The sequence below is a fragment of the Trachurus trachurus genome (genome assembly GCF_905171665.1).
Source record: "Trachurus trachurus genome assembly, chromosome: 7".
Lineage (NCBI taxonomy): Eukaryota > Metazoa > Chordata > Actinopteri > Carangiformes > Carangidae > Trachurus > Trachurus trachurus.
The window spans coordinates 688,363-713,425 of NC_139901.1; the positions used below are offsets into that span (position 1 = coordinate 688,363).

A 25,063-nucleotide genomic window follows, 5' to 3' on the forward strand; every position below is an offset into this window, starting at 1 on the left:
GACATACATCTGCACGTTCAAACCATGTTCACGTAACAGACAGAAGCCTTGTGTGTGATATTACCACCTGTCCACAGCTGCCGTGTAATTTCATAGGGCTTGAAAAAAAAAAGCACATGCACGCACAGGCATGCACATACACACACCTTCTCCCTGCTCCAGTAATGTGAGCCAAATAAGGCAGATTGTGAAATCACAAAGGTGTGTATTGCCAAAAGCTAAACTGTGCTCATTTTCAGCTCAGCAGGGCAGTAATTTCCAAGTTCTTAATTAAAGCCAAGTAAAAGTCAGAGGCTCAGAGCGAGTCCCAGCCTGTGACTGAGCAGAGAGCTCTCAGAACCAGGATCTGCCTCTGCTCCACCATGTGCTCCTCACACAGCCTGTCCCACATTAGGAGACTAAGGTAACGGCATTTTTTTTTATCATTTGCACCATTTGAATCAATCCATACAATACTACCCACAAGTTAATACATGCATACACCATACACACACACAGCACACATCCAGGGCGGTAGCAGGATTCTATGTATTGCCTCAAGCTCTCCTCTCGCTCACTTTCTCCAGGAATCTGCCTTTTTCATTTGGAGCAAATGAAAATATGCCTTTCAAGTGGAGAAAATCATTTGGAGTCCTATTTCTGTACAGGAGACTCTAATAATTAGAACAGGTGCTGCTGCCCTGAGGTCCTTCTGCAACAGAAGCAGAAGTAGAGTCTGACTGTCCAACTCCCTCTGCAGCACACAGACATGATGAAAAAAGAGCATCAGTGTGTGAGGAGGACAGGAGCTGATGTCCATGAGAGACAGCCAGCCAGATTCAAATCTCATTGTAAAGGCCTATAGATCACACACACATAGGCTGCCCTCTGTCTCTCACTGTTTTCTCCTGCTTTTGTCGCTCTTTCTCTACAGAATTATTTTGTCTACAGAAAAGACTCTCTCAGTTTTGTCTCTTGCTCCCATGCCTGCTTTAGATCCGTAGACAGCTGGTTTATATAAGAGGCAACTCTCACCTGACACACCCATATTAGAAATACTTCACCTCCATTAGCATCTGCAACAACCTCAACATGAGTGTATCAAAGCAAACAGAAAGCAGATGCTTCGTTGCATCGAATACTTTGGTGAAAAGTAAGACCAGAGGTTTCTTAGTTTTCTGACATAAGATGCAGACAACAAGGTAAACAATGCTATTAATAATATTTGCTATCAGTACACGTAGCTACCGCTCCTCCATTGTCTTGTAGATTTGAGCCAAGATTGATCAATGTATCTCACTTTATGCAGATGATGTGGTTCTGTACCTCTCACGCCTCCTCCATAGATCTCATAAATACATTTAAATATTTAAATATTGTGTGACTATAATTGAGTGAATTCATGCCTCTTCAATGTGACTTGAGGCCTCAAGTTCTTAAAAACCTACTCTTAAATTTTGCTACAGAAAGAAAATACCATCTAGGAGTTGTTGTGGCTATAAACCAGGTTGATTTAGCAGCTGAATTTTTTGAACAAAATAGAAAAGTTTAAATCTAACACTGAAACCAGGACACTACTCATTTAATGTCAGGATGTGTTAATGCAATTAATACTGGTGGTGGTACCCCCCAGGTTCCTCTGCCTTTTTCAAGTAATTAGATTCTTCTGCTTGGCCGCTCCTAGTGCTTCTAGTTTAAAATATCTGAACTTTGAAAAAGGTAGCCCAATTACAGGGGCTAATAACTTGCTAGCAGATACTATCACTACTATTGCTTTTTAAGATATGGTCCCGAACAGTTCAAAGGATCAGTTAAGTTCCTCCAGTCTGCATTTCAAAGTGTCCTTTGGAAACCCACAAACCCAAATATTCCCCCAATGTATCATTGGTGTGTGTGTGTGTGTGTGTGTGTGTGTGTGTGTGTGTGTGTGTGTGTGTGTGTGTGTGTGTGTGTGTGTGTGTGTGTGTGTGTGTGTGTGTGTGTGTGTGTGTGTGTGTGTGTGTGTGTGTGTGTGTGTGTGTGTGTAGGCACACTGCCTAAGAAAAACACCATATTATAATCATAATCATAATCATAATCATAAATTTAGTGGAATAAAACATAACATTTTAACCTGAAGCAGAATTGGCATGAAAGAAAAAAAATAGCCTGAACTTCACTAATACATTCACCACACACTTCATTCTACCACTGACACGTTCTATTGAGTGGAGCAGGTGGATGATGCAAGTTGATGACATGTCTCCTCTTGCATCAGGAGTTTTTGTTTTTTATTTACATCAAAGCTCTTCATTTACTGTCGCATCTGACAGGCCTCAAAATTGAAATGGTTCAGTGTGACACAAGCTGTGACCAAGACTGTATAGTGGACCCATCTTTCACTGTGATATGTATGTTGTCACACAGTTTGTAGGCGCCTCAGAGGATCCATGCCAAGCTCCATATATTTTCTGATTGATTGTCCCCACTCTGTTTATGTTTATTACAGTTTTTCCTCTATTGGTTTGGCTCATTGGCAATTGTTCACAACACTGTCTTAGTACATGTCTCAATGTCTCAGTACATCTTTGTTTAAAGGGATAATTCAACATTGGCCCACTGCCATAATCCCTGTAGTCATAGCGGTAGGTTTGTTACCTTTAATTGTCGGTGCAAGCTGTTTTCATCAAATACACAATCCAACAACTCCAAAACGCTCTCAGAAGTAACTCTAAGAGCAGCATCAGTCACTTGAGTTTGAAAATGGGTCATAGGTAGCAAGTGTAGATCAACTGAAAACTAGAAGGACCATCTGCAAAGGTTTCATTATGCACAAAGGGAGGTCTGTCACCACAGCATTGTAATAGTCGATAAAAGTCAAGAGCTGAGTGGTGTACTGAGTCAAGTATGGCCTGATTTTTCTGATATATAGTGCAAAGCAGCACAAACAGGCTGAACACAGTCAGAAAAGAATAGCGTGTCATCAAACTTGATGTCTGATTCAGGTTTCCCATGACCTTGTTTGGAGGTAATAGATGAAGAAAGATCTTGATATTGATATCATGATGGAGAGACAGTAAGATGATAAGGAGTTCAGTTGGAGGTTCTTCATCCATGTAGATTTGTCAAGTCAGGGAAACATCTCACACTGGAGGAAGTGGCTGACACACCAATGGCTAGAAAGGTGCAGCCTGAAGGGCAGTACAGAGGTTCTGGTAGATCAGTAGGACCCCAAGTATGGATAGTGTACATTGAAAGTTGAGTGTGCCCGTATGGATTAGAAAACCATGAGTCCTGATGGAACATAACAACAAAAGTGGGTGAAAACAGGACAGCAAAGATCTTGAGGGACTTCAGGTTCCAGACTGATGAACAGGTGGTGACTAACCAACCAAGTGGTGGGTGATAAGGTGCAGAGGAGGGCAGTTGTGATAGATTTGACAATCCCATCCGACAGCAACAGCAGAGAGAGCAGAAGGAGCATGAACAGACTTGAGAAGTACCAGGGGCTGAAAGAGCAACTGGAACAAAAAGTGGTCCCAGAGGCAAAGGAACATTAGAGGTTGTAACCACCACACTGGGAGAGTAGCTGCTTCCAGGTATCTGAGGTCTGGAAAACCAGTTAGGATTCTGCCCATAAGCCTCAAACTCCCAGGCCCCTGGTGAAAAACCCACTCTTGAGGATGATCCACACTACATGGGGAGGAGAGGGAGATTCTTTAACACATATCCCACCACATTCCTTATTTCCATTACAGGAACTTGGCAACCCTATTGAGAGTTGGCAAGTCGACATGAGTGAGGACCCTTTGATACAGTTGAAAGCCTCAGAGCAAGTGGAACATTCAACCTCAAGCTGTGACCATTTGCCAAATGTACATGAACTGTTCCTTTTTAACATCTGACTGAAAGCCGTGTCAGTGAATGTACCGTGGTAGTTGTGGGGTCTGCAGGTATCAGAGAGTACAACGGTTTCCATGCCACACTGGATTCCTGCTCTCTTGGTTTTCCTGGGTCTTGATGGATCCATGTTGCTGTTGTGGATTAAAGCTCCCATGAGACGGCCTGAGACTCTTATGTGATCTGCTGTGAATTTTTCTGTGAGTAGTGGGCTTGAAAGTGGTGGGAAACACAGATACCAGCCAAGATGTTGGGGAGTGAGACATTCATGAGGAATGCAGCCCCCACCCCACAGCTGAACACCTAACAGCTGTTGTGAGAGCTCTGCAGTGGTTTTGCCAACACCACTGGGACAATGTGGAACTGTCAAAACACAGAGCAAGCACAGTGTCCTTCAGCATTACACACACATGGGTGGATATTAGATGGGGTCATCATGTACATGAACTTCCATCTATAGTGTCATACTAATGCAATATCTTGTACTACAAATTGATCCAATCATACAGGTCTGAGAAGAACAACAGAGCAGAGTTGAATGGGAAAAGCAAAAGCAGTGAGTGCTGGACAATTCAAAGAGGAGGTGACCGTGTGACTCTTCAATTTTGAGTCTGGTTAGAGTGTTATCCAGTTATTCTTAGGATTAACTCAAGTTTTCTCACCTTAACCTGAGCAGATCACCATGGTAACCTATATTCTGTCAGGTCGTTAATTGGTGGTAACACCAATTAACGACCTGACTACAGACCAATGAGATCAGTAGAAAATGTAGAAATGTGGGCTCATTACCCCTACACGGACAGAAGAGTTCACAATATAGTGACAGATAGTAAAGGTTCATCATCTTTGCTTGTGTCCACTGTTTTTGAAACAGAGGAGAGTTTAATAACTACATAACACCTCTTATAGATTCATTGACTGAACAAAGATTTATTTTGTTAATCCAACAGGCTTCGTGACAGTGATAAAGCGTTTACTGCAGCTCAGAATAACATGAGGAGACTCTGTGACGAGCTGAAATAAAAACTAAACCTTGTAATCAGACAAATCAACCTGGAAGCAGCAGATTGAAGTTACAGTCTCATCTGGTTTAACAGCCTGGGTAAAACACCCCCCACTACCCTAAGTAGCAGGTCAGTCAGATAGCCTGGGACTATCAAAGTTGTCGAATCAAAGTTGGCCTGTTATGTACAAGACCATGGTTTTACAGATCCAGACCAGATAGTTTTTTGCTATAGTGTGTATGTATAGTGCGTGCAGGAAACAGAGGAGCATGGATGGATGGATGTTACCTGGACCCTGGCCTCAGTCAGTTTGGTTCTCTGGGCCAGCTCCTCCCTGGTGTAGATGTCGGGGTAGTGGGTTCTTTCAAAAGCCTTCTCCAGCTCCTCCAGCTGCTCCGCTGTGAACGTGGTCCGACTCCGGCGCTGCTTCCTCTTCAGGGGGAGGTCGGGCTCCGACTCCACATCCGAGACTTCATCCATCCGACTGCCTGGACACACACACGGAGGGGACACTTCATGTCAGCAGGGCTCATTTCAAAATGTCACAACACACTTAGTTTCTTTCCTTAAAATGTAACTTATTCAACGTTTAGATAGATAGAACGATAGATAGAACGATAGATAGAACAATAGAACGATAGATAGAATGATAGAACGATAGAACGATAGATAGAACGATAGAACGATAGAACAATAGATAGAACGATAGATAGAACGATAGAACGATAGAACAATAGATAGAACGATAGATAGAACGATAGAACAATAGATAGAACGATAGATAGAACGATAGAACGATAGATAGAACGATAGATAGAACGATAGATAGAACGATAGAACGATAGATAGATAGAACGATAGATAGAACGATAGAACGATAGATAGATAGATAGATAGATAGATAGATAGATAGATAGATAGATAGATAGATAGATAGATAGATAGATAGATAGATAGATAGATAGATAGATAGATAGATAGATAGATAGACAGACAGACAGCAGTAGGCAGCAACTTCCATTGCAGAGAGAAGGAAGCAGATGAAGGAGCAGCTCAGCCTCCAATGGTGTCTTTATGTGGTTATTTATATGACAAAACACTTTCCCTTGTTCTCAGTGAGAACAAATTTGTATCTAAACCTGCATATCCCAGCATCCCCCAGGGCACAGTGCTGAGAGTTGCAGCGTAATAAAGGGTGCTAATCTCTCCAGACCACCTTGGTGATGTGTGTAACACCATTCTTTCAGTGTGGGCCTAAGGGCAGCCCAGACAAACACACTGGCAGGCTGAAAATAGTCCGAAAACATTTATTGTGCAGTTGATTTCACTCACTCACAGACAGACACACACACACACACACACACACACAACGTGTCCACGCTGCTGCTCAGAAGGAGCCATGGAAGATTATCTGATACATGCAGATATCCATTTCAAATGAAGCTGCCAACCAGGATTGGAGAGTATTTATAATGAGATATAATGCTCCACTGTATGTTAGTGACATCCTGGTCCACATGGAAACAGATCAGATCTCCCAGATTACTATATAATATATATGTATATGAACTTCTACAACAAATGAAATACTGAATACCTGACAAAACACCTGGAAATAACAAGTCAAACTTTTGAATGCTGACTAAAATCTTTTTCACATTTTTATGAAACAAGATGGTTATTTTGTACAGGAGTATTGTCCAGTCATACTCAACTTAAAATACTGTTACTTTGAATAAATTCTAATTCTAAGTACAAATCAAATTACTCAGATGAATGTACACAGCCAGCCAGTCAAATTAATGCCAGCAGCTACATGCACTCAGGGATTAAAACATTGAGAATAAGTGAACTGCAGCCCTGAAATAAGTTTTAAAAAGTTAACTTTTATGAACTAGGTATGTAGAATATGGACGAACAGCATAATAACACTTAGGTCATAATGTATTACCTGTTTTATCTTAATCTTTTTTTATGATGAGACAAAGCCTGTTCAACAGCATTTCATTTTCCAGATGTAACAACAGTGAAATACTGAGCCACTGACATCAGACATGGTTCTTGTTGGCCAGTGACTGCACATCGCACCTGATCACATCTCATTTAAAGAGCAAAAGGCATACAGGCACTGTGATGGAGGTGAGTGTATATGGAGCAGCTTCACTGAGGGATAAACACCACTCTTCCTCAGGATCATTCTCATGTGGAGAGTGCTGTCCAACACTTCACTCCATAATCCACGGCTGAGATGTGGAGACTGTGGAGGCTGCAGGAAATGGTTCACATCATAATCATCCTCATCACATCATCAGTGACCTCCTCTATCTCCTGTGGCTGCAGACACAGTCGCCCTGCTCCTCCAGTCTCCTTTCATTTGTCTCTGTATGTATCTGTAATATAAATATGTTGCAGCGCAGGGAATTCTGGGTATTTACTGTGAAGACTCCACCTGAACATTTCTCCCCAGTTTATTGATTTGTTTGTGTGAGCACATTCATTCTCAAATTGCTCATGTGCTGGTGAAGTAAGGAGATAAAAGGCCCGTCAAACGGGCTGAGACAACTACAGGGTCAGCTCTGTAGTTTAATTAAACAAGGAATTATGGGATTAGTGCGCAGCTCCCATTACAGGCCACTGGAAGAGTCTCAGGGAGAATATCTTTTTGTATTCTCCCCTAGCTGTGCCCCTTGAAAGCTCCCGCTAGAGAATTCTCAACGGATTACATGTGGCCACAGGACATGCTGCTGCATTAATTAAATCAATTCTTTTACCATGCAAAGATTTGTTTTCCTATAAACCCAGGTAAAAAAAAAAAAAGAAAGAAAAAAAAAAGCATATATATATTTATACACATGCACATCTTTAAAGAAAGCCTCCATGTAGTGTATATGTGTTGTTTGTTGCTGGTAGGTTGGTGCAGCAGCAGCAGCAGCAGCGGTGGGGTGTGGGGTGTGGGGTGTGGGGTGTGGGGGTGTTTGCTTGCAGAGCAATTTGGCACTAACTCAGCGTGACAACACTTGAGGCCGCTGCAGTGGGCTGGGATCACTTTCCAAAAGGCACCGCCGAGTCCTCGGGGTGCAGCTGCAGCGGGATGGACTCTATTTGTTTTCCCTCCACATGCTGCTGGATTTAGGAGGAGGAGCGGGGCAGAGATGGAGGAGAGGGAGGAGAGGAGTACAAATGAAGCTCTCTCGCCTCACGCTCTTTTCTCTCTCTCTGACTCGTCTTCTCTCTCTGGGCTGAATTTGGCCGCTGGCTGAGGAGGTTTGGTTTTTTTTGTTGTTGTTGTCGTTTTTATTGTTTGTCTGTTTCTTTCTTTTCATTCACCTTATTACCAAACCACTCTTTTTGCTTTTCCTCCCAGTGATGTTAACAATCCACATATTAACATGACACAAGGTAAATCACGGCTGTAGCTCCCAGGTGCAGGGTTTTACAGCTCTCCATGTTGGAACGACTGAGGTTCTGGCTCCAAAATGCCAAAAACTGAGTGGTCTAAAATAATAATAAATCAATTCATTTGCATAACAAGCTGGGCCTGACCAATCAGCTGATTCTGTGTATATGTTGGCTGACAGGAAACAATATGAAGACTTTTTCGTGCCTTCAACCTTAACTTTGCAGCTGAACTGTAAACTGTCTGGGTTTGATTTGAGAAAAATCATGTTAGTGTTCATTTGATTTATTTGATTTGATTCTTTCATTTAACATCTTTGCTCCACACAACAGTGTAGGACTGACTCAGGCTTGTGAAAAGAAAATATCTAATTATTTATTATAAGCTTTTGCCTTTTTGTCCTTATTTTAATCTATTTTAGTGATATTTCCCAAGACTTTCATGGCTGCACTGAGGTCATTTTGAACAATTACAAAGTATTTACTGTTTAACAGTAAAATGTTGAGCCTCCAGTACAGATTTATCACAAGTATTTGAGATATCATTGCAAAAATATCCCTCATGTTTAATGTTAACATGATGTATATTGAGTTATTTGTATTTTTTACTCCCTAACATCAGTATCAGCATCTGCATTGGACGGTCCCTGAACTTTGTTTGTGCAGAGTCTTTGTGAAGATAATGAAGTCCAGACTGAGCTGTGTCTGATCCTTGTTGCTGCTCCTCAGCTGCTGCACTCGGATCAGACTCAGTTCACCTGCTTCACTTTGACTTTCACTCTCATTTCTGATCAGTTTGACAGTGTAAAGGTTTTTTTACTTAAATATTATTGGTTTTGTTTTCTCTCACTGTGCTCCTCAGAGCTCTCTGTAGGACTCTGTCCCCACCAGAGGAGACAGGACCTGGACCTGCTGTGTCCTCATGTTAAAGCCACCTACCTCACACATTTTACATGTATCTTTTTTTCACACTGTCTGTTTATTTTTATTTCAGTAATTTAGATTTTCACTTCTTTACTTCCACTTTCTGAACTGTGTGTTGTGCATTTTTTCCCCAGTAGATTGCTATGTGACTATTGAATATCTTATATAGAAATAGGGAAACAAGACTGCACTTATAAAAGATGTATAAATGGGTTATTAGTTCACTTGTTACCACTTCACTCATATAAATAAACAATTATAAGCAAGATATAACACAGTTTTCCTGCACACGCAGGTTCACTTAATGCTAACGAATGAATGCTAAGTTCATCAATAAATTACTATTATTCATAAGTGGTAATTCTTTTTACAATAAATTGTAAAATGTTACCTATTAATCAGATTAGTGTGTAGTGAACATAAGCCTGCATAAGTGTAGGAAAACTGTCTCTGAAGTTATTTATTAATGATTCATAACAACTTTATTACAAACCCTTTATAAGTGTAGTCTTATTGTAGAGTGGTACCAGAAATAGATAGTGTTTGGCTGATGGGGAGACTCTGCCTCTGATGTGACTTGTGTGCCTCTATACAACAGAGGAGGATGAGAACAGAGCTTTAGTTATGGGAAAGCTCAAACACAATCCATAAAATCTCTTTTTAAACTGGTCCGATCTTACTGGTTAATGAGAACCGAACCCTCCTAAATACATTTGTTAAATGTGGAGCAGATGGTTCATTATGTCACTGCCTGATATCCAGACTTTCTGGAGTATAAGGTATAAATAATCAATTTTAGACAAGATAAGGAGTTTGTTATCATAGCCCTCACTGATATTTATTTACTAATTATTTATCTTTACCTCTTTATTTACCTATTTGCTCTTGAAGACAATGCTGATAGCTGGAGTTCAATGTCATATATTTATTTTGGAGGAAGCGATGCTGTGGATGTGTTATTTGTTTTTATTGTTATTCCCATAATAAATAATTAAATTGTTGTTTTTTAAGGTATAGAAAAAATATATTATAGTAAATAAATCTTGACAGCTGCAAATAACGGTTATTTTCATTATCGATGAATCTGTCAATTATTTAAACGATTAATCGATTAGTGTCATATGAGGACAGAAAACACTTCTATCTGATTGGTCCACAGATCAACATTAATACTAAGGGTAACATCTATAGACTCTGAGCTGAACTGTGCTTTAAAAGCACTATTCCATTAACACGTGAGTTATATGTGTGTTTTCCCCTCAGTTTGTCTGATGGGAGCGGAGGCTGTGAAACTGGGTCACCTGACAGCGGCTGTGAGAAGCTGTGTAAATGTGTAAATGTAAGCTCACGTTGTGGAGCCGAGCAGTGTCCGGGGCAGCTGCGCCCACAGACTCAACTGCACTGGTGGTTTGGTATCGCATGCTAGCAGCAGCTCCACACTTGATTTGGATGGCAGCACAATGAGATCCCCAGGATGGAGGAGAATAAAGTTTGACAGGCCGGTGGATCAGGAGGGTCGGCCACTCTCTGCAGCTGATAATGGAGAGCAGAGATTATGGTAATGAGACAGACGCCTAGAGCCGTTAGAGAGAGGCTAAACCTGGACTTCATCTTTGTCTCCAGCAGATCCCTCGATTGGCATGCTACGTTTTATCACACACACACACACACACACACACATACAACACACGGTTTACAAATGTGCTGCAGTATAAATAACAAACACACAAAAGCCTGGTTTTGTTGCACAGTGAATGTGGTTATATAGGAACACATCCATGCTCACATCAAACACACACAGAGAGAGAGAGAGTCTTCCTCTAATATTAAACAATTACAGACACTCTGATGAGTTATTAATGATGGCTGTAATTTAATTTCCTGTTCCAGGGAGAGATGTATCACCACATTAATACCTAATTATGTTTTTAGGATGTTAGATCAGTAAGAGTCCCTGTAAGAGCCCTCTGAGTCTGCAGCTTCATAATGAAGCTCTGACTTTCCTGAAAGAAGTGAATCAAACCAACACAGTGTTTCTGTCTGGCTTTAGTCTGGGAGTGTTTCCCAGTGGGACCAGTGGGAAGCAAGGAAACTGGTTCCACTGGTTAAAACAGCAGTAGACAGGAAATTCTGCTGACACATATGAAATAATCAAATCTGTGTGAAATATTATTTTAGTAGGGAAATGTGTTGTTAATGTCCTGAGCTCCATAGATGTGGTCAGAAACACTGGAGGTCACATGACTCACAGACTCTGACTTGGTCTCTCATATTAAATTATCATATATTATCAATTTTATGTGTGAGGTTATGTATATGGATATAAGCTGTTTTAAAGCTTTCTGTAATTCAGAATTTTGTTGTTCAGCTACAGTATGTTTTATTTCATTGTGTGTGCGTGTGTGTGTATTGTAATACCTTGAGTTTGATTTTAAGCCTGTGAGGTTGAATAGTGAGAAACACCAGTGGACTGTGTGACTGTGTCTGGCTGGATGAGTCACTGAACTGCTCAGGTGGAAGACAGGTGGATGACTGTCCTACAACTGTCCAACAGTCCACTGACGGCCCTGTTCCCACTTTGTCCAAGACACTGGGACAATGACTGAGGGGCTTCATGAAACTAATTATGAGTCATTTTGAAAATCATATTAGTTCCAGTATAATTACACCCAGGATCTGCTCTCAGTGGTGCTCCACAGGCGCTGACCAGTTGTACAGACCACATCGACTCAGCTGATGAGTTTATTAAAAGGCTCCACATTGGCTCACCACTGAAGCAGGAAGTGGTACAAGTCTTTTCTGATGAGGATCTACCTGCTCAACCCACTCACTCCTCACAACGCCACACACCTGGAGCTCATGTACATGATGCTGAGTCAGCTTTTATCTCCTTATGTCAACTCACAGGTGGATATGATGCATTCAGGGACCATCCTTCTATTCTGACACTGAACATCTTTAGCTGCATTCAACATAGTATCGGTGTGTAATGTGTATGTGTGAGGTGTCTCTCTGTGTTTTATTCAGATTTTAAATAGATGAAATGGAAACACATGAATTAAAAACAATCTCAAATGTTGCAAAAAGTATAAAACACTGTATGAGGTGGCTCCTCAGAATATCTGACACAGCATAAGGACAAATGACACAATGTTTTCACAATCGAGCTGAGAGACTGAAAATGCCTAATTAGACTTAATTAGCCTTCATGTGTTTTATCAACATTTCTAAAAGAGAAAGAAAAGAAAAGAAAAGAAAAGAAAAGAAAGAAAAAAACTATTATCTAAATGTCTCTTCTCATGTTCAAAATGACAATGCAACCCAGAAAGCTCAGCAGCTGGACCAGAGGGTTGACACCTCCAGCATCAGTAACCAGGGACACACTGAGTCCACACTGCTACTGAAACAGACCAGAATATAACACCTGGAAGCACAAAGACACTTGAGCCCATGTGAGCCGGTGTAAACAGGAAGCAGACTGTCTACTCTACAGTTAATGACAAAAATACTATTAATGATAGTAGCACTGTTAAAATGTAGAATTCAACTCCTCAACTGAAAAGTCAACCAGGTCAGACAGTAAAGCTGCTGGGAGCCAGTCAGGGAGCCACTGTGGCTTTTTGTTTCAAACTAAACGTGGACTAGCAGCTGGACTAGTCTCAGCCTCAGGAGTTGGAAACTCTTTGTAGGTTCCCATGCTCCGAAAAATATATTTTTCTAAACTAGCTTTTTGTGATCCTTAAGATGTCTAGTAAATTAATTCTGATGATCCCTGCAAATCACATGTCTGGTTTTCTGACCATCTTTTGTGGCCATCTTGGATTGCCAGCTGTGAAAAATGAAAACTTAAAATCTATTTAGCTCCTGAACTAAACATCCTACAGAGTCAACTGACCCCATCTTCATTTTGTCTTGGCATGAGGAACTCGTAGAGATGGAGATTGCCGTGTGGACAGGAGGTGAATGTAGCAAAGGAGACGTGTTTCAAAACTAAAATGTTGCACTATGTTTCCTTAAGTGGAGGTTGTGTCTCTCTTGTCCCGGCCCTGAAAGTCCTTTGTGCAGCTCTTACTGCTCAGCTGCCTCAGTGACAAAGTGGGCTCACCTTAAAGAGCCAGGAGCCTCCGGGAGCCTTTCAGGGCCAATAGAAGAAGAACCACAGGGGGCCGGTGGCCATGAAAGAGCACACACAGCCCTGCTGCACTCTGCAGGGCTTCAGTAAACACTTCCAGGGCGAGTCAGTGGAGCTGAGCGGCCCGGCACTTTAAGAATTAAAGAGGTCAAATGGAACACAGAGGGGGGAGTTTAGGTGTTTTACCATGTTTAGATTCATCAGCTGGATCACAACACTGAGTCTAAATGAATCTGAACTAGTCACCTATTGAAATGTAAATAACTTCATACTGCTGCTGCAAATTGTTTTCTGTGGTGAAACAGCACTCAATAAATCTGGATTTTGTAACGCAGCTTACTACGATATCAGCCACAGGTTCATTTCATTTTTTGCTGCAGCAGCATATTTTCATTTGAATTGCAGATTTTTTTTTTTTTTTTTTATTCCTGCACAATATGAAGCCTTGAATTGAAGGTCTGAACACTAAACTAATGAGGCTAAAGCCAAAGTTTTAAAAATTATTCCAAGAACACAAAAGAAAGTGAAATGAAATCTGCCAGTTGGCACGAGGAGCCACTCCGTCAACAAAGGCCTCAAATTCGAGCCCAAATGGGCAAAACGGAGCTGAAGCGGAGACCAGCGGCACGACGACGACGCTGCCTCTGCTCGCTCTCCCATTCACACAGTTCAGCATTGTTCCCGCCATTGTTCCAACACAGCTCCGCACAATGGTATTTAGTCACAACTAATGCAGCAGAAGTATACAGTAAGCAGCAGGAGTGCAGCGTGTGTGCAACGTAGGCACTTTCACAAATGATGGATCAAATATTTGGAGGAACTCTGAGAAATCCCAACTTTTGTTGTTTGTCTGTGAGGAACAGTTGAGTGCAGCCTCAGACAGAGAGCTGCAGGAGCTGCTACAGGAGAGGAGAGCGCTGCCACTGAGCGCTACATAGAACTGGCACTGAACTCAATCCAGCCCACACAAAGATGCTGCTTTATCAGGGCATTATGTCTTAGCAAACTGCTATTAATGCAAAGTCTTTATCTTCTTCTCTCCACAGGCTCTGGCACGCATGTGTCTTTATTTAGCAGATAAAAAATAGCCATAAACAAAAATTGCGGACTGTCAATATAAATACTGATAAAGATTAGAGCTGGGAGCAAATATAATAATAAGAGGCCCTCTTAAGATATATTCGACACAGCAAAGCCCTCAGTGGACAGCTGCAGGCTTAGAGAAAGCAATTGCAGGAAGTTTTAAAGAGCAATAGAATAATCTTATTTTGGAAGAAAGTAGATTAACAATCAGAGCCGAGCAAAGAAAATGAAGTGATCTGTGCTTGTTGACTCTTCTCTGCTCCAAAAGCTTAGAAGAAGCACTGATGCGTTTGTAGGAAATGGAGGAGAGGTGCGTTTTCATCTGCTCATGTCACTTCAGGCTGATCTGGGCCTTTTCATATACTGTATGTGCCAACTAAACCACTGTGAGTGGTCTGAGTCACAGACAGGAGATCTCAAAGGCTTTATTATATAGAGTGTTTTACTAAAGGCTGTGACCGGTTAGTTCGTTTGGTTCATTAATCTGGTTACAGACACTTTTAGGCTTCATTCTGGGGTGTGGCCTAATTTGATGATTATTTAACCAAATAATCCTCAAATGTGTTGAGTCAATATAATTATTTACTGGTTCCTGATCGGGAATTGTGCGTATCAAACATGAGAGCGAACAGACCGGGAATCGTCATCAACCAGACGTTGTTGTGCTGATACTGTTTTCTCAGCCATATCCATTTTTCTCTATTTTGGTTTTTCGCTGCATTAGCCTACTGTAAACAGAGCACACAGCCCATCGTCCTCCACATCGGTTTTCCTTCTGAAGTCACATCTGAACAAGTGAGCTTCTGTGATATCTCGTCTCTAATTGTTACAAACAGCATGTATGTGACTGACGTGTCCAGTATGGCCACTTGAGAGATTAGAATGTTCTAAATGGGATCGTGATGGGTTGTGAAGAAGAAAAAGACCCTGATGAGAAGAGGCCTGTCCAGGAATTATTTGGACATAAGGAGACTTCAAGAACAGAACCTCAGAGGATTCAGCACGAGATCCAAGTGTCTGTAAACCTCAGAAACACAGAGTTCAGGGTAAAAATCACGAAAACCTTCAAAAATAAAGGTCTGTGGAGGGAAACAGCCTTGGACGGGAAGAGAAGACAGCTCATGACTCAAAGCCTCCACCTCTTCTGTCAAACATGGTGCTTGTGTGTCAGCTCTGGTCTGATGGACACAGAGGTGTCAGAAACACTAGTCTGACCAAAGAACCTGAACTTCAGCTGGTCTTACAGGGAACAGGGTACGGTGTGGTGGAGAGGTTCAATGTCAGTAAGCTACATATGCCAGAAAATCACTGATCCCAGAGCAGCAGATAAACCTGCAGTCGGTCTTGTTTGTTTCAAAACAGATCTGATACACAACACGTTCATCACTGGTGCAGCTGTTCACCCTGCTTACAGTCTTTATGCTAAGCTAAGCTAACTTGCTTCTGGCACAATCTTCATAGCTGACTCTCATCAATCAAACACATTCACTATAGCATATATGATTTTAATTAAGAATGACACAACTGTTCCAGCAGTTAGATACTATTAATGTGTTCATATTTTATTTTTTTGAATAGATTTTGATTGAATAGTTTTAGTTCCACCTTCAGGGATACAGCAGGCCGCAAACATTTTCACAGAGAGAACATCTATTGATATGACCGTTGTTTTTGCGTTGTTTTGAACCGACTATATCTGTCTGTGAAAAATAAAAGAAAAAAAACTGTAAAACCGTGAGTAAAAAAATCTGTGAGCTGAACAACCTGCACTTTATCTGTCTTTTCTCTTTAACTTTCTTTTCCTCCTCAAATGAAATGAAAGAGTCTTAGCATCAGGAGATAGCTGCAGCTCCAGACCTGCTCAGGCTATAGGAGGGTTTCTAGTTGTACTTCCAGTCTAACAGGGTTAGGGTTAGTGTAAAGTGTTGAAGGAGGGGTGGGGGGCGGTGGGGGGGTATGGCAGACCCTCCCCCTGCAGATGTAGGTCCATTCAGAGCCGGAGCATTAGAAATGCCGCTCAGCTCAGCTCACAGAGGAGAAGCTTTCCTTTCACTGTTTTGCTGTTGTCTAGCTCAATCGTGTCACTTTGAGGGAGTCTATTCAGAGGTATTCATGCATCTGCCTTCGGGCCACAATGGCCGCCACTTTATAAACTGTCAGCCTGCTCGCCTCGAGCCTTTGGTTCATCTTTTTTTCCCTCTCTTTAATAAACTTGGAGGAGTTCATCAACTCCTTCAATGGTAAATCCAGGAACAAACAGCAGAGACCAGGCCTCCTGGTCCAGTTTAGGTTCTTTCACTTGTTAGTTACTGTGTTTATATGATACATGCTCAGTTTCCACGGCTACAGATATTAAACGCAACGCAAACAGAGAAGAGGGAGATTCTTCAGACCAGGTCTTTCTGAACCCGTTTCACCGAGTCCACCTCAACTCGGCACATTGTTGCCACTTTCTCAGGACACGGAGCACTGAGGCTAAACACTCTGACCTATCATCACATTACTCAGCTAATCACATTAATCAGATCATTTAAATGAAGTTGTATTTAAAATGTTGTGTGCAAACATCATACGGTTTTGCAGCACAGCTTTAAAAAAGATGTATGAGTTTGTAAATGTGTCTGATACTGAAGTCAGCTCCGAGGGTAAATGATAAATCCTTATTGTTACAGGAAAACATGATTTTATTCTACAATAATGGTGGTGTTTTTCTGAAAATCATTCATGGTTTCACAGAGCTGTCTGTGTGTGGAGAGCTTATTACTTAAAAACCTGAAAAATAAATTTCATTCATCTAAAAAAAAAAAAAAAAAAAAATGTAAATCTGTTATATCCACCAAACAGCTCCTCTCACATTCACGGCCATCCAGAAATAGTATTATACATGTGTCAGTATAAACGGTGAAAATACAGTATGACGACAGCAAATCTGTAAATCTATAATGTCTTAGAGACATAATCCTCATTTCACCCTGACATGAAATAAATATAATTATAAATGGTTCCATGACTGTTTTTAAATTAAATTTGGAATTTGAAATTAGCAGAATAAAAGGAAATAAGAATAAAATGTTTCTATTTATATGTCAGTGTTTTACTGAACAGATGAGCAGGTTGATTTTAGAGTGGGTGACCTTCAGAGGACAGAGATCAGCTGTGAGCCTCCATGGTAACGATGCTGGGATACACTGAAGCATCGCTCTGCTTATTACTGATGTTCTGGAGGCTCAGCTGACTGCTGCGCTGCATTTTGGGCCTAATACAAATACAACGCTGTTTGTTTAAAGTATGAATTGGTTTTCAGTTCATTTTGTTCCACTGCCCAGGTCTCAGCACATTTATCAGCCGAGAAGCCACAACATTCAGGAACACTTTCTAAACAGCCCAGAATTTATTTGATTGCATGAATCATCTGTTGATAAATTAGCTCCACTGATAATAAAAAAATATATATTGTATTATTTTGACAGATATTTATGAGTGAGCATTTTAAAGGGATTGATTATTTTTGCATTTAATTTTCCTTACATCTGGGGAAATGATGTTTAGGCCGAAGCGTCTCACAATGTTTAAAATGGCTATAGTGTGATTTTTATAATATTTCTAGTAATTGTACAGCTGTAATTAACAGTAGTTTAAAATGAATGAGGGAGCAATTAATGAACAGTTGGACATATTAACAGAAAGGAGAAATAAATACTGCTTTAAGTATTTTAATTAAAGGGCGGTGTTTAGCTCAGTTGGTAGAGCAGCCACCACATGTGTTGAGGCTATAGGCTGGTTCGAATCCCGTGCCGAGCGGCCCTATCCTGTGTGTCATCCCCCCCCCCCCCCCCCCCCCCCCTCTGCCTCCCATTTCCTGTCTCTCTCAACGGTCCTGTCGATTAAAGGCCAAAAAAAAAAAGTAATTTATTTAATAAAACACACACTTTGATCATAAGGGACCGGTAAAAAGAATAAAAAATATATATAAATGAATATATTCAACATTAAAGGTCAGTAGAAATCTTCCATATGCAAAGTGTGTTTTTCACTCCATCATAATAAAAACCTGTTTTCTGCAGAGAAATAATTCAGTCAGTGTCTGTCTTTTGGAAAGGTCCGGTACTTCATCCCTTCATCCCCACAGTCCAGCTCTCTTCCTCCTCACCTCCACAACAGTCTTCAGTCATTTCAACCTGGAGCTGCTCCCTGTGTTATTCCCACATGGTGAACACTTCTCTCAGCTCCCTGGCCTGAGAGTGTGTTAAATGTGTGGCTCAAATTATTTTAATGCAGTGACGGAGAAATGGCCATTAATCCACTTTCATACCTTTCAGCAGCGTGAACATTTTCTCTACACCCCCAAAATTACCGGGCCTTTATGCCCCAGTAATCTCTGTATATTTAAGGTCATTTTCTAGCCAATTACACTGGATGGGTGCATTTGGTGAATGTGATTTCCTCCATGGATTGATGGAGAAGACCATGAATAAGCCATCTAATAGATCCACGCACACAGACCTCTGTATGGAAATTTCAATCAGGATTTCAGAGCTGCATTCAGCCACTGCAGCCATCTCCAGCATGCCATCCCAACATGCATTGCTAATGTGAATAATCAGTTATACACACTCCGGCTCCATCTTCACCGTCTCTAAAAAAAATAATAATGATGAAAACAGAAAAAAAAAGCAGCTAATAATTGGATCCGAAAAAATAAAATATTCAGCAGGGTTTTTCAAAATTAAAGGACCAGAGACCTTGTTCTTTTCTTCTGAAAGCCCTCCACCTCTCAGGGATCAGGGGCCGTATGTGTCGTCGTATTGAACAGCAAGTGACGAGATAATGTAAATCAACATGTAATCTACTGTCACTGTGACAATATGCAGATGATCTTATCCTGTATTTAATTAAAGAGACAAATAACTTGTGTCTCTGGTGTATAAATAAATTCTTCTGTGGATGAAAGAATGGAGCTAAAGGCTTGTGGAGCACAGCAGCGTTTAGTGGAGGAGCTGTGTGTTTGACGCCGACAGCGTTTGATCCTGCAGCGAGCTGAGAGGAGCCGAGGTAGAGGAGGAGGAGGAGGAGGAGGAGGAGGAGGAGGAGGAGGCCTCAGAACGGGCTCCGGGGGCCAAATCAGTTGGATTAAAGTAGATGTCTCTCTGCCAAATCCTGACACAGTGGCAGCTACAGGCCAATCACAGGACAGCAAGTTAACCTCTTTAAATGCTCTGTTTGTTCCCTTCATATTCTCCATGTTCTTCAATAATAAAAGAATTTAAACTGCAGCTTTTCATCCCTAGATACATTCTGACGGGTCTGGAGACATTAGATCTTTGCTCATTTGAAGTGAAGTTCAGTGAACAAAGCTCAGTCTCCTCAGTGGTTCCTAACTACTCGTCTGTGTGTGAAACGTGTGTGTGCTGCACACACTCAGGCGCCGCAGCGAGGGCTCAGCTCAATTGACATTTTATTAATTTGTTGTCGCCATATTGTTTGCACTATGTGTTGTTCTTGTTGTGTTTGCCTTTGTGCTGTGTGTATCCTTTTTGCAAATGGGCTGTTAATGGGCTGCCTGAGGCTCCTGACTGCCCTCACCCCCGGCCGGCCTGTTTGTTCTCTCTGCGCTGCTCCTTCTTTTGTTGGCTGATCAGCTTCCCAACGGGTCGCCAGACAAGATTCTTGGCATTTGTCGGCAAAATGAAAGGAGGATTAAGGGATGGCTACTGAACACTCCATGGCAAAAAAGTGGGCTGCTATTCTCCCATTCAAAGCCCCCTCCCAGTCCGGCAGCTCGCCTTTATATTATATGTTTGTTTTGTCAAAAGACGTTTGCCGAGGAGTCCAGAAGTGCTACAAGACACCAAGGAAATCAACAAGTAGGTCAGGCCTGACAGACATGTTAATGGAAGAGGAGAGAGCAGCAGTCAGCTGGAGCTGCAGCTTTAAGTAGTACAACTGCAGCTAATCACATGCAGCGGCAACCAATCATCATTACATCACATTCATTCATCAGTGATGAAGGACCAAAAAATATCAATAAACAAATGCAAATTATTATTATTGTTATAATAATAATTATTATTATTATTATTATTATTGTTGTTGTTATTATCATTCTTATTATTATGCACAATTAATCAGTCAAGCTTTGTTGAGCCTTTATATATTGTTTAAGTGTGTTGCATTTTATTTTATACATCCTGATTTTTCTCATTCTGAGTGAGTTGGTTATTTGAACACATCCTCAACAAATATCATTATACATATTTTCTTATTCACATATATTAAATACATTTTTTTTTTGCTGCTATTTTATAACATGCTTTTGTTTTTATTTATTGTATTTTTTTTGTACCAGGGAACATCTATGTATGGGACAGCGGATGGAAATTAGCCTGTGGCTAATCCGGCTTGTTTACGATTTTGTTTTCGTTCATGAACTTGCATTGTCCCACTTTAAATAAATTGAATTGAATTGAATAGTTTCAGTAAATTGAATTTATTATTACATGACTCAGTGTTTGATGCTTTTCTTATGTGGATTGTTGTATACTGTGCAGGTTTTTTTTTTTTAGCTTTGTTGTGTAGCTATATGTATATATGTATATATTTTTCATATTTTTGTCATTAGTTTTTTATATTGACACCTACAGTATGTCATCACATGACCTGATGAAGGGCCTGGCTGGTGATAGTCATAGTAAATATTTAGGAGCATATTCTAGTGTGCAGACTCTATTTGTTTCTTAATAGTATCATTATTGTGTTGAGGTGATGCTGAAATTTAATTTCCCAGTTCTTGAAAGTGAGAAAGAAAGAAGAAAAAGAGGGGAGAGGGTGGGACTGACCACAGGGGTTTGCCCTGAGGAGGTGAGGAGACATTCTGAACAACCATCAGCTGGGTGGCAGCAGTGCCACTGGGGGGTCATGCTGGTGGAGAGGGGCTCTCATGGTAAATGCTCTTTAATTAACAGAGCAGCACTGACAGCAGCACTGACACAGCTATGTGATGAACCCTCACTGGGTCAGTGTCACCACAAGTCAAGTGTCTCTGATAAGCAGCAGAGGATCAGAACCTCTGAGCTCCAGCGGCCTCCTCCTGTCCTCACCCACTGTCCACTGTCCTCACCCACTGTCCTCACCCACTGTCCTCACTCTATCCAAGCACAGAGCCTTGTCTTCCAGACTCCCATTAAAAACAAATTCCCACACATGTCCCCTGACATCTCTGTGCTCCATGTCCCTGCTGGTGTCTTCTACACCGTAGAGTCACATTTCACCATCAAGTCCAACGAACCCTTTTCTTTAACGTCTGCAGGAAGCCTGAACCTGCTCACAGTCACGAACCACCACAGCAACTAAAACAACCAGCAGTCAAAAAGAACGTATTGGCAGCAAAAGCTTGAATTAATCGCAGGTTGTAAACATTTAACTGACCCAAATAAATCCAGATGTGTCTGTCATCACAGCTGTGCCCCTTTAATGTTTCTGGCTGTAGTGATCACCTCAGGTTTGTGTTGACGATGGTGAAGCTACGGTGTTGGGATGTGAAAAGACAAAGTGGTGCAGGTGATTTTATTCTGTTTGATTCTTCTTTTTTTTTACATGAATTATTTTAGTGTGTGTGGGGTCAACAAACCTCCACAGACAGAGGAGATGCATTATCATGAAGACAATGATGATAATATGATAAATGATAAATGATATAGCACTGCAGGTTGGCTCCCCCCTTTTTAATACTATGTCCCTTAAAAATGTGAATTTGTGGTGTGTGTGTGTGTGTGTGTGTGTGTGTGTGTGTGTGTGTGTGTGTGTGTGTGTGTGTGTGTGTGTGTGTGTGTGTGTGTGTGGCAGGAGGAGAGAGGGGAGGTTAATCCCACTTTAATACACAGATGCACAGCCCAGGACCGAGGCTGTGATGATTGTGTTATCTCCAGCCAACATTTGGGTCTCCCTCAATTTCAACCCGGCAAAATAGCTGGGAGAAAGTGCAGATGGAGTGGAGCGAGCGCGGCTGCCCGGGGAAAAGTGTTATTAATAGCTGCAATAGAACTTCCCATGCACAGCCCTGCACTCCGTAAAGCTGCTTCTTGTCACTTCCACTGGATTTGTTTGAAGTCCTCTTCCTCCATCCTCACTGTCGAACTTCTTTTCTCTCAGCCAGGCTTACTCTGGACTCTGACACGGTTGTGTGTGTGTGTGTGTGTGTGTGTGTGTGTGTGTGTGTGTGTGTGTGTGTGTGTGTGTGTGTGTGTGTGTGTGTGTGTGTGTGTGTGTGTGTGTGTGCGTGTGTGTGTGTGTGTGTGTGTGACTAAATGCTGCCTTCAAGAGCAGATGAGGGGACTGTGTATCAGCCTAGAATCTCACATTCACTTTACAATGTGACCACCAGCAGCACTGCACTGCTTCATCATTTTATATTTGATCTTCTATAAACTAAGAGAAGTGCAATAGAGAAGATGTGATGGTGCTCAGTGTAAAGCACACAACTCCACAACTCATTTCTGATGCGCAAAATCACGTGATTTTATTACTTCGTTAAATACAGGCTGTTATCGATTGTTATCGATTGATTTTAATAGCTATGCAGCTAAAATAAATAAAGTTGATTCATTTATGAAGCACAACCCCCCACCCCCGCTACACACACACACACATACAAGTCCTGTGATAGACATCAGCTCATCCATGTGCCCCACTCTCTCTCTTTTTCTGTATCTCTCTCGCTCTCTCTCTCTGTGCCAACACGCCACCAAAATCAATCCAACTAAAACAAATGGAATGAATATTTAATATATAGTGTATATATATAGGCTATATATATGCTATATCAAACACACAGGCGCAGTCACAATCTAAACAACACGAGAGGAACCCTTCAAATCTCATGAGTTCTCGCCGCGGGCTTTACACCGCGAAGTCAGCGGCTGAAAGATGAAAGTGAAAAGAAATAAAAGGCTCAATTTAATCTGCTTTAAAGCCTTCAACAGGACGAGTGAGCCTGGAACTGTGAGAGTGAGGGCTGATAGGGGATAAATATATTTCTTACCATGCCCGCGAGCTATTACACCCCTCTCCAACACAGACGCCTATTCAACAAACACCGGTTTCATTACCAGCTGTAATAGGCTAAGTCTTCAAATGATTAGACAGGCAGGCCGGGATGACACACACACACACACACACACACACACACACACACACACACACACACACACACACACACGGGGCTGATCTGCGGAGCAGCGGCAGCGGGAGGACAGGTCTGCTGCACCGGGACCGGGACCGGGACCGGGACCAGGGCGAGCACCCAGCAGCAGCAGGCCGCAAACAGTCACATCAGTCAGAAACAACTGCATCTACGGTATTCACACAAACACGACAATAAACGGACTGCCTAACGCTGCCCAATAGCAGGCCCCGGTTTATTATTAGTCTCCGAGAAATGCTTTTATTTGGATGATTATTCCTTCATAAATATTTCTACACTTCCTTCAGATCAGATTTTAGCCGAATTATTAAATCAGTCAATCAATGAGACGTTTCCTTTTTTTTTCTTTTTCTTTTTCTTTTTTTTTATGTGAATTGTCCCAACCAGCAGCCTGCTCAGGCCGCTGTGAGGCCGCGGCCCCCCGCCCCCCCTCCAGTCCCCGTCAGGCCGCCTGTAATTGATATTGACTGGCACATCGGTCATCTGTCAGCATCGCTTTCAAGGGAGCGTTTAGCGGCACCGCGGGAGCCGGATCCCCCTCATTAATAATTAAGCGGCCTGGGAGACCCGGCGCGCGCGCGGGGAGGAGGCCCCGCGCCGCGCCGCAGCCGCTAAACGAGCCGTTTAACACCAAGAGAGAGCAGCAGCTGCATGGGGACACGGTCTGGACCGGGGACCAGACCGGGGATCAGACCGGGGATCTGGCCTACCTTTGTCGCCGAGGATGCCGTCGATGCTGTGTTTGGTTTTCTTTTCTCCGTCTTCATCCTTTTTATCACACTCATCCTCATCATCCTTTTTCCCAAATCGAGCTCGAAGCACCCGACTGATGGAGCTGACTGCGAACACACAGCACCATCAATAATAATAATAATAACAACAACAACACTAAGAATAATAGCCTAATAATAATAATAATAATAATAATAATAGGTAATAATAATAATAATAATAATAATAATAATAATAATAATAATAATAATAATAATAATAATAAAAAAATAAATAAAAAAACTTAATTAACAACAATAATTGTAATAATAACAACAACAACAATAATAATCATAATCATCATCATGGCCGTTGTTCACTTTTACGTGTTTTACTGTGTTTTTTTTTTTTGTTCATGTAAAGACGAGAATAGAATGAAAGCAGCTTACCAGGGGAGGCCTCACCTGAAGGGACTGTGCTTCTGTCACACACACCGTCCTTCAGCAGCTTGTCCCGGATCTCCCAGCTGAACATGCCGGGGTTTTCCCGCTTGTACTCCTCTATCCGTTTCTCCACGTCCGGCGTGGCCACCTGCTGCAAGGAGGGAAAAGAAAAATAAAAAGAAAGAAAGAAAGAAAGAAAGAAAGAAAGAATTAATAGGCTATTTAGAAAAAAAAAAATATTAGGCTATTATTATTATTATTATTGTTGTTATTATTATAATTATTATTAGGCTATTATTAGGCTATTATTATT

At 41.5% G+C, this 25,063-nt stretch overlaps 1 protein-coding gene across 2 annotated transcripts in view; it reads right to left on the reverse strand.

Moving 5' to 3' along the window:
- Positions 1-25,063, reverse strand: part of LOC310989120 (paired box protein Pax-7-like) — a gene marked incomplete at both ends in the record, with an annotated part of 51,422 nt that overhangs the window by 25,239 nt on the left and 1,120 nt on the right. The window contains 3 exons of one of the 2 annotated variants that reach the window (XM_083976030.1): positions 5,151-5,350; positions 24,307-24,435; positions 24,772-24,901. In XM_083976030.1, the coding sequence (XP_083832156.1) occupies positions 5,151-5,350; positions 24,307-24,435; positions 24,772-24,901 (459 nt within the window). Of the gene's footprint in view, positions 1-5,150; positions 5,351-24,306; positions 24,436-24,756; positions 24,902-25,063 lie in introns of both variants that reach the window. The other variant, XM_083976029.1, reaches the window with a different exon arrangement.